The 18,158-nt window shown below is 33.7% G+C and overlaps 1 protein-coding gene across 13 annotated transcripts in view; it reads right to left on the reverse strand.

Moving 5' to 3' along the window:
- Window positions 1-18,158, reverse strand: part of FAM135A (family with sequence similarity 135 member A) — a 151,662-nt gene that overhangs the window by 65,927 nt on the left and 67,577 nt on the right. For 7 of the 13 annotated variants that reach the window (XM_012471872.3, XM_012471878.3, XM_012471875.3 and 4 more), the window contains 2 exons: window positions 16,878-16,955; window positions 12,049-12,098 (listed from right to left, as the gene is read on the reverse strand). In XM_012471872.3, the coding sequence (XP_012327295.2) occupies window positions 12,049-12,098; window positions 16,878-16,955 (128 nt within the window). Of the gene's footprint in view, window positions 1-475; window positions 525-12,048; window positions 12,099-16,877; window positions 16,956-18,158 lie in introns of those variants that run through there. The other 6 variants (XM_021670250.2, XM_021670249.2, XM_012471879.3 and 3 more) reach the window with 2 other exon arrangements.

The raw sequence follows: 18,158 nt of genomic DNA on the forward strand, positions 1-18,158 counted from the left end.
GGGAAGTGCAAGAAGCTGGGGGACCACCCTACCCAGCCAAAATAAGCTCTAAAAAACTGTGCTATCCTGGCCAGATCACTACGCTTTTCCCACAATTTTTGCAATCTGCAGATCAGGAGGTTACTTTGTGTGCCTAAACCACCAGGGCCCTGGGTTTCAAGCACAAAACTGTTTGCGGGCTGTTTGGGCAGACACTGAGCTAGCTAGCTGCAGGAGTTTTTTTCACAACCCAGTGGTGCCTGGAACCCCAGCAAGACAGAACCATTCACTCCCCTGGAAAAAGGGTTCAAGCCAGGGAGCCAGGTAGTCTTGCTCAGTAGGTCCCACTCCGATGGAGCCCAGCAAGCTAGGAATCACTGGCTTGAAATTCTCACTGCCAGCATGGCAGTCTGAAGCCTACTGGGGAAGATCAAGTTTGGTGGCAGGAGGGGAGTCCACTAAGGAGGCTGGAATGTTTGGACTGGGCAGAACTCACCACAGCATGGAAAAGTAGCTGCAGCCACACTGCTTCTCTAGATTCATCCTCACTGGGCTGGGCATCTCTGAAGGAAAGGTAACAGCCCCAGTCAGGGGATTACAGATAAACTCCCATCTCCCTGAGACAGAGCACCTGGGGGAAGGGGCAGCTGTAGGCACAGTTTCAGCAGATTTAATCGTTCCTGCCTGCCGCCTCCGAAGAGACCAGCTGATCCTGACAAGCGGGATTCTCTGAGCACAGTGCACCAGCTTGCTGAAGGACAGATTGCCTCTTCAAGTCTCTGACCCCCTTGCCTCCTGACTGGGAGAGAACTCCCAACAGCGGTCAACAGACACCTCATGTAAAAGAGCTCTGGCTGGTATCAGGCTGGTGCCCCTCCGGGACGAAGCATCCAGAGGAAGGAGCAGACAGCAATCTTTGCTGTTGTGCGGCCTCCACTGATGATACCCAGGCAAACAGGGTCTGGAGTGGACCTCCAGTGAACCACAGCAGACCTGCAGAAGAGGGGCCTGACTGGTGAAAGAAAAACTAACAAACCGTAATAACATCAACATCAACATAAAGGACTCCCATACAAAAACCCCATCCAAAGGCCATCAGCTTCAAAGATTATAGGTACATAAATCCATGAAGATGAGGAAAAACCACTGCAAAAATGCTGAAAATTCCAAAAACCAGATTGCCTCTTCTCCTTCAAATGAAGGCAACTCCTCTCCAGCAAGGACACAAAACGGGACAGAAAATGAGATAGACGAATTGACAGAAGTAGGCTTCAGAAGATGGGAAATAACAAAATCCTCTGAGCTAAAGGAGCAAGTTCTAACCCAATGCAAGGAAGTGATAAACCTTGATAAAAGGTTACAGGAACTGCTAAATAGAATAACAGTTTAGAGAGGAACATAAATGACCTGATGGAGCTGAAAAACACAGCAAAAGAACTTTGTGAAGCATATATGAGTATCAATAGCCAAATCGATCAAGTGGAAAAAAGGGTATCAGAGATTGAAGATCAACTTACTGAACTAAGGTGTGAAGACAAGATTACAAGAAAAAAAATGAAAAGGAAGGAACAAAGCCTCCAAAAAATGTGTGACTATGTGAAAAGACCAAACCTGCAATTGACTGGTTTATCTGAAAGTGACAGGGAGAATGGAACCAAGTTGGAAAACACACTTCAGGATATTATCCAGAACTTCCCCAACCTAGCAAGACAGGTCAACAATCAAACAAGAAAATACAGAGAATACCACTAAGATACTCCTTGGGAAGAGCAACCCTAAGAACACATAATCCTCAGTTTCACCAAGGTTGAAATGAAGGAAAAAATGCTAAGGGCAGCCAGAGAGAAAGGTCAGGTTACCTACAAAGAGAAGCCCATCAGACTAACAGTGAATCTCTGTATAGAAACCCTACTACAAGCCAGAAGAGACTGGGGACCAATATTCAACATTCTTAAAGAAAAGAATTTTCAACCCAGAATTTCATATCCAGCCAAACTAAACTTCATAAGTGAAGGGGAAATAAAACCCTTTATAGACAAGCAAATGCTGAGAGATTTTGTCACCACCAGGCCTGCCTTGCAAGAGCTCCTGAAGAAAGCACTGAATATGGAAAGGGAAGACCTGTACCAGCCACTGCAAAAACATACCATATTGTAAAGACCAATGACACTATGAAGAAACTGCATCACTTAACAGGCAAAATAACCAGCTAGCATCATGATGACAGGACTAAATTCACACATAACAATATTAACCTTAAATGTAATGGGCTAAATGCCCCAATTAAGAGACACAGACTGGCAAACTGGTTAAAGAGTCTAGACCCATCGGTGTGCTGTATTCAGGAGACCCATCTCATGCACAAAGACACACATAGGCTCAAAATACAGGGATAGAGGAAGATTCACTAAGAAAATGTAAAGCAAAAAAAGGAGGGGTTGCAATCCTAGTCTCTGATAAAACTGACTTTAAACCAACAAAGATCAAAAAAGACAAGGGCAATACATGATAGTAAAGGGATCAATGCAACAAGAAGAGCTAACTATGCTAAATATATATGCACCCAATACATGAACACCCAGATTCATAAAGCAAGTTCTTAGAGACTTACAAAGAGACTTAGACTCCCACACAATTATAGTGGGAGACTTTAAGACCCTACTGTCAATATTAGACAGATAATGAGACAGAAAATTGACAAAGATTTTAATTTATAGTGGGAGACTTGAACACCCTACTGTCAATATTAGACAGATCACCAAGATAGAAAATTAACAAGGATATTCATGACTTGAACTTAGCTCTGGACCAAGCAGACCTAATAGACATATACAGAACTCTCCACCTCAAATCAACAGAATATACATTCTTCTCAGCACCACATCACACTTATTCTGAAACTGACCATATAATTCGAAGTAAAACACTCCTCAGAAAATGCAAAAGAACAGAAATCATAACAAACAGTCTCTCACACCACAGTGCAATCAAATTAGAACTCAAAATTAAGAAACTCACTCAAAACCACACAACCACATGGAAGCAGAACAACCTCCTCCTGAATGACTACGGGGTAAATAACAAAACTAAGGCAGAAGTAAATAAGTTGTTTGAAACCAATGAGAACAAAGACATAATGGACCATAATTTCTGGGACACAGCTAAAGCAGTGTTCAGAAGGAAATTTATGCCACTAAATGGCCACAGGAGAAAGCGGGAAAGATCCAAATCAACGCTCTAACATAACAATTAAAAGAACTAGAGAAGCAAGAGCAAACAAATTCAAAAGCTAGCAGAAGACAAGAAGTAACTAAGATCAGAGCAGAACTGAAGGAGACAGAGACACAAAAAAACCCTTCAAAAAAATCAATGAATCCAGGAACTGGTTTTTTGAAAAGATAAACAAAATACATAGACTGCTAGCCAGACTAATAAAGAAAAAAAGAGAAGAATGAAATAGATACAATAAAAAATGATAAAGGAGATATCACCACTGATTCCCAAATAAATACAAGCTACCATCAGAGAATACTATAACAAATACATATATGCAAATAAACTATAAAATCTAGAAAAAAATGGATAAATTCCTGGACACATACATCTTCCCAAGGCTAAACCAGGAAGAAGTTGAATCCCTGAATAGACCAATCACAAGGTCTGAAGTTGAGGCACTAATTAATAGCCTACCAACCAAAAAAAGCCCAGGACCAGATGGGTTCACAGCCTAATTCTACCAGAGGTACAAAGAGAAGCTAGTACCATTCCTTCTGAAACTATTCCAAACAACAGAAAAAGACGGACTCCTCCCTAATTTATTTTATAGGCCAGCATCATCCTGATACTAAAACCTGGCAGAGACACAACAACAAAAAAAAGAAAATTTCAGGCCAACATCCCTAATGAACATTAATGCGAAAATCCTCAATAAAATCCTAGCAAACCAAATCCAGCAGCACATCAAAAAGCTTAACCATGACAATTAGGTCGGTTTCATCCCTTGAATGCAAGGCTGGTTTAACACATGCAAATCAATAAACATAATCCATAAACCACATGATAATCTCAATAGATACAGAAAATGCCTTTGCTAAAATTCAACATCCCTTCATGTTAAAAAACTCTCAATAAACTAGGTATCGATGGAATGTATCTCAAAATAATAACAGCTATTTAAGACAAACCCACAGCCAATATTATTCTGAATGGGTGAAAGCTGAAAGCACTCCCTTTGAAAACTGGCACAAGACAAGGACGCCCTCTCTCACCACTCCTATTCAACAAGGCATTGGAAGTTCTGGCCGGGGCAATCAGGCAAGAGAAAGAAATAAAGGGTATTCAATTAGAAAAAGAGGAAATCAAATTGTCTCTGTTTCCAGATGACATAATTGTACATTTAGAAAACCCCATTGTCTTAGCCCAAAATCTCCTTAAGCTGATAAGCAACTTCAGCAAAGTCTCAGGATACAAAATCAGTGAGCAAAAATCACAAGCATTCCTATACACCAATAAAACACAAACTGAGAGCCAAATCATGAGTGAACTCCCATTCACAATTGCTACAAAGAGAACAAAATGCCTAGGAATACAATTAACAAGGGATGTGAATGACCTCTTAAAGGAGAACTACAAATCACCACACAAGGAAATAAGAGAGCACACAAACAAATGGAAAATATTCCATGCTCATGAATAGCAAGAATCAATATCATGAAAATGGCTATACTGTCCAAAGTAATTTATAGATTTAATGCTATCCCCATCAAACTACCATTGACTTTCTCTGTAGAATTGGAAAAAAACCTACTTTAAATGTCATATAGAACCAAAAAAGAGCCTGCATAGCTAAGACGATCCTTAGTAAAATGAACAAAGCTGGAGGCATCATGCTACCTGACTTCAAACTATATTACAAGGCTACAGTAACAAAAACAGCATGGTACTGGTACCAAAACAGATACACAGACCAATGGAATAGACTAGAGGCCCCAGAAATAACACCACACATCTACAACCATCTGATCTTTGACAAACCTGACAAAAAAAAGCAATGGGGCAAGGATTCCCTATTTAACAAATTGTGCTGAGAAAACTGGCTAGCCATATACAGAAAGCTGAAACTGGATCCCTTCCTTACACCTTTTGTAAAAAATGAACCCAAGATGATTAAAGACTTAAATGTAGCAGGGCACAGGGGCTCACACCTGTAATCCCAGCACTTTGGGAGGCCAAGGTGGGCAGATCATCAGGTCAGGAGTTTGAGAACAGCCTGGATAATACGGTGAAACACTGTCTCTATTGAAAATACAAAAATGCCGGGCATAGTGGGACGCACCTGTAGTTGCAGCTACTAGGGAGGCTGAGGCAGAAGAATCATTTGAATCCAGGAGGCAGAGACTGCAGTCAACCAAGATTTTGCCACTGCACTCCAGCCTGGGCAACAGAGTGAGACTCCGTCTCAAAAAAAAAAAAAAAAAAGACTTAAACATAAGACCTAAAACCATAAAAACCCTAGAAGAAAATCTAGGCAATAACTAACATTCAGGACATGGGCATGGGCAAAGACTTCATGACTAAAACACCAAAAGCAATGGCAACAGAAGCCAAAATTGACAAATGGGATCTAATTAAACTAAAGAGCTTCTGCACAGCAAAAGAAACTATCATGAGAGGGAACAGGCAACCTACAGAATGGGAGAAAATTTTTGCAATCTATCCATCTGACAAAGGACTAATTATCCAGAATCTACAAAGAACTAAAACAAATTTACAAGAAAAAAAAAAACCCATCAAAGGTGGGCAAGGGATATGAACAGACACTTCTCAAAAGAAAGACATTTGTGCAGCCAACAAACATGTGAAAAAAACCTCTTCATCACTGGTCATTAGAGAAATGCAAATCAAAACCACATTGAGATACTATCTCATGCCAGTTAGAATGGCGATCATTAAAAAGTCAGGAAACAACAGATGCTGGAGAGGATGTGGAGAAATAGAAACGTTTTTACACTGTTGGTAGTATTATAAATTAGTTCAACCACTGTGGAAGACAGTGTGGCAATTCCTCAAGTGTTTAGAACCAGAAATATCATTTGACCTCGCAATCCCATTACTGGGTATATACCCAAAGGATTATAAATCATTCTACTATACAGACACATGCACGCGTATGGTTACTGCACCACTGTTCACAATACTAAAGTCCTGGAACCAAATCCAAATGCCCATCAATGATAGACTGGATAAAGAAAATGTGGCACTTATACACCATGGAAAACCATGCACCTATAACAAAGGATGAGTTCATGTCCTTTGCAGGGACATGGATGAAGCTGGAAACCATCATTCTCAGCAAACTAACACAGGAACAGAAACCAAACACTGCATATTCTCACTCACAAATGGGAACTGAACAATGAGAACACATGGTCACAGGGAGGGAGCATCGCATACTGGGGCCTGTTAGGGAGTAGGGTGCTAAGGGAGGGATAGCATTAGGAGAAATACCTAACGTAGATGATGGATTCATAAGTGCAGCAAACCACCATAGCACGTGTATGCCTATGTAACAAACATGCACATTCTGCACATGTATCCTAGAACTTAAAGTATATATAAAAAATACATAAAATAATATAAAATATTATTACTGCTCTAATAGTATATTCGATATATTAAATTACCTCATTTATTTAAATGCTCATCTAAACTGATTGTAACAGTACCAAAATGTACTACAACATGCAGAATCTTCTAAAACACAATTAGCTTTCCTAAATTGACAAAACAAGAATTTTTAAACAAATAATAAAAGACTACAAATCAGAATGATTGCTCCTCTTTGGGACAACTATTTTTGTTATAACGACACGACTTTCTTTAATCCACTGAGGCTGCAGTCAGTTTTCAAGCAGATAATAGCTTGCTGCAAAAATTCGTCTTCCAATTACTACTAACACTGGCAAATCTACCTTAAATACAGATGGATGCTGACTTCATTTTCCTATTCTAAAGAAGGGAGGAAGTGATGATGAAAGTCACTGCCATAGTTTAAATTACCATCTGTACACCAATCAACAACTACTAAATCTACATCTCAGAATCACATCTCTGTCTTGAGTCCCAGATTCATTATCCACAACAGCATTAATTATATCTCCACCCTCCCTTTCTTAAAAAAATTGAAAACATGTACTAAATATTTTAATAAATATATTAAATATGATAAAGATATAAAATATATGTTAAATATATAAAATCTATTTTTACACATATTTAAGTATTTATATATTAAACACTTGTTAAAAACATTACTTTTTTTTTTTTGAGACGGAGTTTCGCTCTTGTTACCCAGGCTGGAGTGCAATGGCGCGATCTCGGCTCACCGCAACCTCCGCCTCTTGGGTTCAGGCAATTCTCCTGCCTCAGCCTCCTGAGTAGCTGGGATTACAGACATGCGCCACCATGCCCAGCTAATTTTTTTGTATTTTTAGTAGAGATGAGGTTTCATCATGTTGAGTAGGATGGTCTCGATCTCTTGACCTCGTGATCCACCCGCCTCGGCCTCCCAAAGTGCTGGGATTACAGGCATGAGCCACCGCGCCTGGCCCTAAAAACATTACTTTTAAGGCTGTATAACTTAGATTATAAGTATTTATAGTATTAAATACATTAATATGTTAAAAGCATATTAAATATACTTAAATATATGTTAAAATATATTTTCTATATTTATTTTATAAATACATATTTATATATCACATCTATTTTAACATATTGTAAAATTATAAAATATATTTTAATATATATTGAATATATTACATTAAATATATTAAATATATTTTAACATTAAATACTTAAAAGCTATATTTATGATATTAAATACTCAATATTATAAGGTACATAATATATATACACACTGAACATGTAAATATATGACATATTATAAATATATGTTTATAAACATTATACATATAAACATTTTATACATTTATATATGTATATAAACATATACATATTTGTATTTTTGTAATATATATGTATAATATATATACATACATGTATAAAATACATATATATGTTACTATGTGTGTATCCCCAAAGGCTGCTTATCGCATATGATACTGCTACTCTCTGTTTATTTTTATTTCTTTTTAAAGTCTGCAATTTAGCAGGCTTTTCTTCCTCCACTCAAATCACCCTTTCACTTATCTTGCCTAACTCAGAGAAAACACAAAAAAATTAAACAAAATCAGTAAGAAGGAAAGGAACTATAATCATGTCCTATTCACTTTTGTGACTCTAGTTACTGGTACATGGTAGTAAATCAATAAATATTTACTGAGTGAATAAATGAGTGAATGAGAAGTTATAGACTTCAGATAAGAAAAAAACGTTCAGTTTATAAAAAACATTGACATGTTTAAGGAATTTATGAAAAATGTTTACATTTTTATGAAAAAGAGTCCCATGATTTATGGAAAAGGTTTATAAATACCAAAAGCTGGAATGGAAACTAATAGAATCAAGATATAATGAATAAAGATTCATCAACATATGATGAATTTCCTGCTGTGTTTTTTCCTAGGAGATGGTTTTATAAATGGAGCAGAAATGAAGCTAATGAGTTTTTCAAGTTTCTTTTAAGAATGTAGACTTTAAAATATAAGCTGACATAAGCTGAACCTTGCAGAATTATTATCCCTAAGGATGGTTTTAATGGAGTTTAGAAAAATAAGAGTTGGATAAGCTTTTAAGAGTAATTAAATACCATTGTATAAAGTATGAAACACTTTACTTAGCATAGACCATACAAAAGTAGAAACAATTTTCTGGGCTTTAGCCCAGGCAAACAAACAAACAAACAAACAAACAAACAAACAAAGTACACAACTCTCTTTTTATTTTTCCTGAGAGCAAGGTTATTTAGATACCTAATAATTATTAATTTTATTCCCTAGGGATCATGATACTATGGTACTGAAAGAGATAACTTTAGTACTTTCATTGTTGGAAAAGCATCCTTGAAGTATAGATAAATTGTTTCTCTGATTTACATAAATCTCTTGTAATAAACACCAAAATAAATAATAAAATAATTTTTTATATTAAAAAGGAAATTAAAATTCAGTTTGGCAAGATCTTGTATATACATAAATGTAGGAATAAGACTTTACATTTGTGTATTTTTCTTTTTTTTCTTTTAAAATTGAGACAGGGTCTCATTACACGGCCCAGGATGGAGTGCAGTGGCTATTCAAAAGTATGAATACAGCCTCAACTCCTTGGCTCAAGTAGTCCTCCCGCCTCAGGGTCCTTAGTAGGTGGGACTACAGGTGTGTGCCACTGTGCCTGGCTACATTTGCGGTTTTTTTAAATCACATTATCTTATAAATATATTTCCCCATAACATTCACTGATCTCGTTTGATTGCAAAATAGTGCTTTACTTGAATATACTTAGAAAATACGGGAAAGCAAAAAAAGATGAAAAAAGTTCATTTTAGAGCACAGGCTTCAAGTTTTTTCAATTATATACATAAAGCAAAAGCTAAAATAATACATAGTTTCATGTAATGTTCACTGAATATAATACAGTATGAACATTTTCCAACTTCATCAAACACTTGTCAAAAACATCATTTTTAAGGCTGTATATCTTAGATTACAAATATCCCATAATTTGTTTTACCATTCTACCATTAGGTATTTATTTAAGTCAACATTTTTACAATATTATGACTCTTCATATGAACCTCTGTTTAGCTTTTCGTATACACTAAGAAGAGATACTTTTTATGGCTTTGGATACATTCAAACTAATCCCTGAAAAAGTATACAAGGTATAAGAAATCTGTATCTCACCATGTCTCAAGAAGTATTATAATATGTTATAGGTTGTTGATGTTAAAGTTATGACATCCATTTACACACTAAAATTTAAATTTGTATACCTAAAAAATTTATTAGCAACACATGGATAGATATGTATTATTTTTAAACATTTAATATAGATGCATATAAAGAATAAAAATTCCCCTTTACAAACCTTATTCTCCATGCCACTTTTTTTCCATATTACTGTTTAAAGTTTAGAATATATATATCCTTTTAAATATTTTATATGTAATCACATAAACACAATCAAATATACAAACAGCTTTTTAACATACTACATGAAATCATATTATTAATATTTTTCTTTATTTTTTTCAATTAATATATCTTGAAAACTTTTCAGCATGAAAACAGTATCTAGCATCCTGGATTGATAAATATTTTCTGAATTAAATAATCCTGACAATTTCATACAGATTTGCCTAATGCTTTTAAATGGTTACATGGGAATTGATAATAATTAATAATGTAATTCCTTATATTTGTGCACATTTATGAGTATTTTTGTGGAACAAATTATTAAATAAAAACTGCTGTATGAATTTAATAACTGTGCATTAAATAAATATTTTAAAATAGATCGATGCATTAATGTTAAAATATTGTACCAATTTATACTATCACCAACAGGGTATGCAGATACTAGTTTCACTACACTCTTACAAAAAATGAAGATCAGTAGTCACTTTAATGCTTGCAAATTTCCCAGGCAAAAAAATAAACTGTGGAGAATCTGCATTCCCCTGGTTTCGAGTAAGAATGAGTATCACTTCAGTAGCTAAATTATTCTGCTAAGAATTTTTTATTTGTACATTGCCTTACTGTATTTTTTTTTTTTACAAGGGTGTTGTTTTAAAATTGATACATGAGAGCATGTTATATAAGCACTGACCATTAGCCTGTTTTAAATATTACCAATATTTTCTTCCAGTCTATCCTTTGCTTTCAAATTATAGTATATTTTGTTACAAAGATTATATTTTGTTACAAAGAAATTTCAAATCATCAATGTCTTATTTTGTCCTTTAAGTTTTTTATTGGTCTTTAAAAAACTTATCTTTTTAAAAATTGTCTAAGGGAGTAATTTAATATCCCAAGATCAGATTGTTTATATTTACATATATATGTAATTTTTTTCTTCCTAACTTCTTTAGACACTTAACTCTATAGTGCACTTAGAATTGCTGCTGTAGCATGGCATAACATTAATTTTACCACAATATTTATAAACCCTGATGCTCCTGATATTTTATCATATACTCACTGCAATCTCCACCTCCTGGGTTCAAGTAATTCTCCTGCCTCAACCTCCCGAGTAGCTAGGACTACAGGTGTGTGCCACCACGTCCAGCTAATTTTTTTATTTTTAGTAGAGATGGGTTTCACCATCTCAGGTCTCCTGACCTTGTGATCTGCCCACCTCAGCCTTCCAAAGTGCTGGGATTCATTAGTGACTTTTTTAAAGAAAATATTTATCTTATTTGAACTGCACAGAAAACCTCTAGGACAGTATACAAAGCTTATGTATCCTGCATATGTATAATTTTTTGAGAATACCTTTCTGAATGGGTCTAGTCCTCATTCAAATCTATATCCAAAAGTATATCTAAACCAAATACATATTTTTGTTTGATTCACACCTCTTATTTCTTCCTTTAATGTAGCTGAACAAGAGTGAACACATAGCAAAACATACATTTAAATAGTTAAAGCATTTAGTTTTTCAGAAAAAAAGGCAAATCTGTTCAATTTCATTGCAAAAGTGAACTGAAAAAATGGTCTGAGATGCGAATTGATCTACTGAAATAAAACAAATTTTCATTTTTAAACAGTATCATTTTATAAACTTGTACAAGTTTAAGTGATGTTTTAAAAAAATGTGTCCAGAAATTCTTTGAGTAAACAGAAAAAAATGTACACTTTGATCAGTTAACTGTCTTTGCTATTTTGTTTATATAAAGAATAGTCTACTTTTTAAAAGATAAGTTAACTTCATGCTGAAGCCAAATGAATTTTGATCAACTAAGCTGTGGTTCTACCATGATCAATTATTTTATCTTTATATTTTAGGAACTATACATAATTTAATTAAGTTTTCATAAACAAAATATTTATAATAGAAACAGAAACCACTCAAACAACTTGATGATGTGAATTTAAAAAATCCAAGTACCTTAACTGCTTCACATAGTTCAGTAAGTCGAGCTTCTACATCCATTTCCTCTGGAAGGGGTAAAGAGTAGAGGAAATATTTCAATGTCAGATACTTAGTTTATGTAAATAAATTAAATTCCCATAAAAAATGAAAATTAAGAAATGTCTGAACTATATTCAATGAATTAAATTTCAAGGTAATGTATTTTCATAAACATTAATTACATAGGTAATGTGATTATTAAATTCTACATTCTGATAAATAGTATTTTTTATTTTCATGAGTTAACACTGCCAAGAAAAAATTAACTATATACATAAAGCAACTTGCACAATTGTGTCACAGAAAAGACCAAATATATAATTAGATTTTACTGTATTTCATATTTTATAATTTTCGGTACAGTTTAGTATTTTGTGTTATATATACATATGCCTTGCTTTCTTGCTTTTTACAAAAGCTATTACTAAAATGCTTAAGTAAAATTAATTTTTATAACTGAAACATTTAAAACACACCTGAGGTATAGACTATTTAATGAAAAAGAACGTCAAGATCCTTTAATAGAAAGTTAGTTCCTAATTAATAAATTTATTTTTCTATAAAATATTCTTAAACCGAGGCAGATATTTGCCACACAATCCTGATTTACTTAATGTATGCTATAAGCATCTATAAAGGGGTGCACAGGTTTACAATTAAAATGGTAATATTTACCACAAAAAACAGAAGCTAACAAAATATAAAGATTTATTATTTACTTATTTTTGGTGGGGAGTAATTACACTAAGGTCTGAAACATCTTTACATTTACTTTTTAAGTAGAAATCAAACAGGTATTTTAAAAGAACTGTAACAGCATAGTTACAATCATACAAAATTCCCATAATCTTTTTGTGAAAGAGTTTAATTAATCCTTCTCGCACAAAGGCAAGAACACATTCTATAACATCCCTGAATTCACTCATCAGCTAGCTAATTTGTAAGACAGACTGAATGTTTACTACATGACAAAAATAGTAAATATTTAAATTTGTTAAAATAAACAATCACAATTATGTGGTAAAACACAACCATAGTATAACTGTTAGAGTAGGGAGACAGCCAGATATGAGCAGGCACAGAAGCCCCGGAGAAAATAAGTCCTGGAGATGCTGCCCACTGACAGCAAAAAGGACAATGGCTATACTGGCTATACCTGGCATTGTGGTTGGGCTCCTGTGACCCTGAAGCATGTGCACTACTCTAATAACTCACTCTAGAGTAGCTTTTGGCTCATTATAATAGTAAAAAACACACCCCTAAGTGGAGATTTTGAATGCTAACGAAACAAACAACATGCGTACTAGCATGTACAACTACAAAGCTTGTATGCCTAAGGGGGACTGCCTAAAATATGATTGCAAATGACACCTCCTCATGTCCTTTCATGAATAATCATGTAAGATTCTTCATAGAGTCCCCCAGCACTAGCTGCTGCTGGCTCACTCTCTCCAGAAGCCTGCTCTGCTTCATCTTTCAGAGTGTATCTTTAACTAAACTCTGCTACTTAAGCCTTGCTACATGTCTCTTGGCTGAATTCTTCTTTCAACAAGAACTGAGGACCCTGCACCCCTCCCAGTAACATAACGTGAACAACAAATACTCTGTTGTTAACTAAAAAATCACTGGAACACTTATATTTCATAACTCACAAAATATACAAGTAAAATTGTATTTAGATATTGATATGTATCAAAAAATAGATCACTAATTTGGCCAATTTGTTAAAGAAATTTGCTAAGATGTCACAAATTATTTCACTGTCAGATAAACCCGTGGCTTCTAATACTAGGTTTTCCAAAACTAAAAAACCAGCAATAGACTGCATTAAAACCATCACTCCCATAGGCCAACATCTGTTTTCACACTACTTATCCTGTAACAGAAAAAAATCAGTAAGATTAGTCTTAGGAATTACATATTCTATATCTGATTTTTAAAAATTTGAAAATAAGGTTTTGAGAGTTTTGACACATTTTTCTATGTTTACATAGAACAACCTAATTGCATAAATGGGTATGTTTGCATTATAGCTAGTAAGAGGTACTCTGATGCAAACGACATCTTGCAGAATGTTTAAAAGCATAATTTAACTTCAAAATCTTAGAACTGAAAATGATTTCAAATTCACTTAAGTTTTTAAGGGAGTTTAAAATCCAATTTTAATTATTTTTTTCTTTTTAAAGTGACATATAATAGACCCCTGAGCAACATGGGTTTGAACTATGCAGGTGTACTTATACACAAATATTTTTCAATAAATATTTTGGAAAGAATACAAAACTTGCAAACTATGTAACCTAGAAATACTGAAAAAATTAAGAAAGTTGAATATGTCATGATTGCATAAAACATATGTAGATACTAGTCTTTTTATGTGTTAACTGTTTATGTTATCGGTAAGGCTTCCAGTGAATAGTAGGCCATAGGTTGGTAAGTTTTGGGGGAGTCAAAAGTTACAGGTGCATTTTTAACTATATAGGGGTCAGTGCCCCAATTTCTATGTTGTTCAAGGGTATGCTGTATATCCATTTATACAATTTTATAGAAATGTATAAATGTGATTAAGATCATATATCTTTGGGGGGAGCTTGGCTCCTATTACTAATCCAAGGTTACAGTTTAGAACATATCCTTCCATATTTTTCAAATATGACAGACATAAACATATGAGTTTTAGAATCACTGTTTTATAAAAATAGTATTGTATTTATATACGCATACTTTTTGCATCCTGCCTTTTTCTCTCAGCATTACTTACAGTATTCTGGTACTTAGCTCGAAAGCATTTTTTAAGATGCTTATTCCTTGATGTGGGTGCACAATATTCCTTGATGTGGGTGCAACATGATTTCTTTCGTATGCCACTCTTTGCCCAAATAATGGGCATTGATCTTTGTTTACACTGTTTTGCCACTAAGAACAACACTGCAATAATCATGCTTGTAGCTATATCTTTACATACTAGCTAATATGCTATTTCTATGATACAGGTGAACAAAAGTGGGAATGCTAGGTCAAAGGGTACATGTATCTAATATCTGTTTCTAAATCTATCCATTCATTCAACAAATATTTACAACACAGCTCAAACAACAACAATATATTGCTAGGTTTAAGGATAAAAGATATCTCAATAAAAGTGTTAACTAACTTCACTATGTTTTAGTTTTAAATCAAGTACTTTTTTAGCCAATCAAGATCTGGCCCCCTTTTTTTTTAATAGATCTTATTACATTAAACTGCATTCTGTAAAATTCTTTAGAATGCTCACATGTAAACTGATAGGCTGGCAATAAAATAGTTTAAATTATATTTTCATTGCTAAAAAATGCTAAAATACCATAAATGGCCACAATTTCATACTATGAATTCTTTAATTTTACAGTAACTTTATATGACAATATAATCCTACATTCCAGAAAGAATGATAATACATTTTCAACTCTTTTCTTTCCTGACAGTATAATCAGTTTCTCTTAAAAGTCTTAGTGAAAATTAACACAACTCAAACATTTCTGAGTTAGTTTTCACCTGAGAAATATTGAGAAAGATTTTGGCTTTTTAACTTCCTTCAGTTCATATCTCTGAAAATTGAGAAATAAATACTGATTTTATATCACTTTTTGATTCCTACAGCTTTTCATAATTTTTTTAAAGTAGTTGTGATGGTTTATTAAATACAAAGTAAAAATTTTAATATACTTATAGAAAATAAAGTATTATTGCTATTCAAGAAAAGTCTAACATATATATGAAAATATATAATAAATAATGAGATCAGAACATTTTCTTTACCATGTATAACATATCCAGATAGTGGTGATTTGATGTTATTTTGCTTTTTAAATGTAGAATAACAAATAATAAATGCAAATTGACAAAAAACAAAACAAAACAAAAAAAACACAACCCAGATCCTGAGATGAAATTTCTCTTCTCTATTCCCTTTTTTTTTTTTTTTTTTTTTGAGACAGTTTTACTCTGTTGCCCAGGTGCAGTGCAGTGGCACGATCTCAGCTCATTGCAAGCTTTGCCTTCCAGGTTCAAGCAGTTCTCCTGTTTTAGCCTCCCATCTCTTCTCTATTTCTGCAGTCCAGAAAACTCAGTTTAGTTTTTTTTTTTTGAGATGGAGTTTCGCTCTTGTTGCCCAGGCTGGAGTGCAATGGTATAGTCTTGACTCACTGCAACCTCTGCCTCCTGGGTTTAAGCAATTCTCCTGCCTCAGCCTCCCGAATAGCTGGGATTACAAGCATGCGCCACCACACCTGGCTAATTTTGTATTTTTAATAGGGACAGGGTTTCACCATGTTGGTCAGGTAGTCTCAAACTCCTCACCTCAGGTGATCCGCCCACCTCAGCCTCCTATAGAGCTGGGATTAGAGACTTGAGCCACTGCACCAGCCTGGTTTAGTTTTAAAATCATATTTCATTATCAGTAGGCCTAGCCAAATATAAAATAACTGAGCAAATTTAAGGCAATGTCATTAAACCAATAAATTGTAGTAATAATCACGGTTTTGAAAAAGTACCCTTCATGGAAACTCTAAAAAACATACGAAAAAAGCCTGAGAGTTTTGCATTTACCATTTTCAGTTTTAAGTAAAAACTTCAATATTACAAATTAATTAGGAAAAAATTTATCTACAAACCAAATTGATTTTAAAGATAAGTTCTTCAGAATGGTGGAAACATACCATATTATTAAATACATATTTATGAAATCTGATGCTAATTTAAAGCAAAATTTCATACTAATTAATTTATTAAAAGGGATCATTTACTTAAGCTATTTGTAAACGTACCTAGATGGTTGTCTTTCTGTGTTCGTGGCTGTTTTCTTCTGAGAAGACGCTCATATAGGAGCTGCATGTTGGCCTTGGCTAGTTATAAGGATTGCACACAGCACTAGTTACTATACTCCTTTTACAACAAAACTTACTAGAATTTTCCAACTTGTTAACAATAGACTTTTAGTGTTGATCTGATAGTGCAGTTAGTTAATTAGCTTATAAAATTACAAATGATGTACATTCAAGTATATATTACTTTCATTTTTAAAAATTTAAATGTATGTGCCACTCAACATTTCATAATCCAATATTATCTTCATGTTTTAATTTATTAGACTCAGAATTTTGAGTTGGCAGGGATCTCAGAGTTAACTCCCTGCGGTTACAAGTGTAGATATTGGGATTCTGATAGGCTATGTGACTTGCCCAAACCTAATTCCAGAACTCCTGATTCTCATGTTTATTAAGAGCTCTTGTACCAAACCAATATTTAATTATATGTCATCAGAAAATGTACATCATTCATCTAGGAGAAAAGAAAAAGGCAAAAAAGTGGAAAAGAAGAACTCAAGGAATTATTTTGAAAGAGGGAACATATTTTAGAAAAGTTTTCAAAGCATGGTAGAGTTTAGGAAGTTTAAATTTATGTGTATTTGAAAACTCAATAAAAATGGTAAATAATAGAAGAAAATATTCTTTAATCAAGAACTACTCTGTATCCACTTATTAAAACTGGTGAATATAGTGACGTTTGGTCAATGGTACGTTATAGAAATATATTAGTATTCACAATTTTATTTTGCTAGAATAAAAATAAAAGGCAGTGATAGTTTAGAATATGTAATAAATATTTTTATTTTTACTAGTTAATAGCATTTTTAGATGTTTTCTTACAAGATGCATTCAATAATAAAATTCACAATAAAAAAGAAAATATAAACCACGAAGTTTAAGACCACCACAATATATCACCAATATTTATTGAAGATGAATCTTGATTTTAAAAATCCCTAGGAACTGTTAAGCTCTATGTTGATGCCTATATTTTTTCAAGTAACAATGAAAACTGTATTGTGCTATTTCATTCATTCATTCAAGAAATATATTTTGAGTAAATTCATGTGTAAAGATTTTATTTCTATCATATGCTTATTTAAAACTGAAGTCTTGGTTTACTTTAGAATTTTATTTTCTGCTAAAATATTTTAAGCAAGTAATTTGGAATAAAGTTGACATTCATTTAGTAATTAACTTCTGAAATTAAATATAAGAACACTTTTATTATGATACTTT

Source organism: Aotus nancymaae, unplaced genomic scaffold (genome assembly GCF_030222135.1).
Source record: "Aotus nancymaae isolate 86718 unplaced genomic scaffold, 86718_ANA_hifiasm-v0.15.2.pri h1tg000040l, whole genome shotgun sequence".
Classification (NCBI taxonomy): domain Eukaryota; kingdom Metazoa; phylum Chordata; class Mammalia; order Primates; family Aotidae; genus Aotus; species Aotus nancymaae.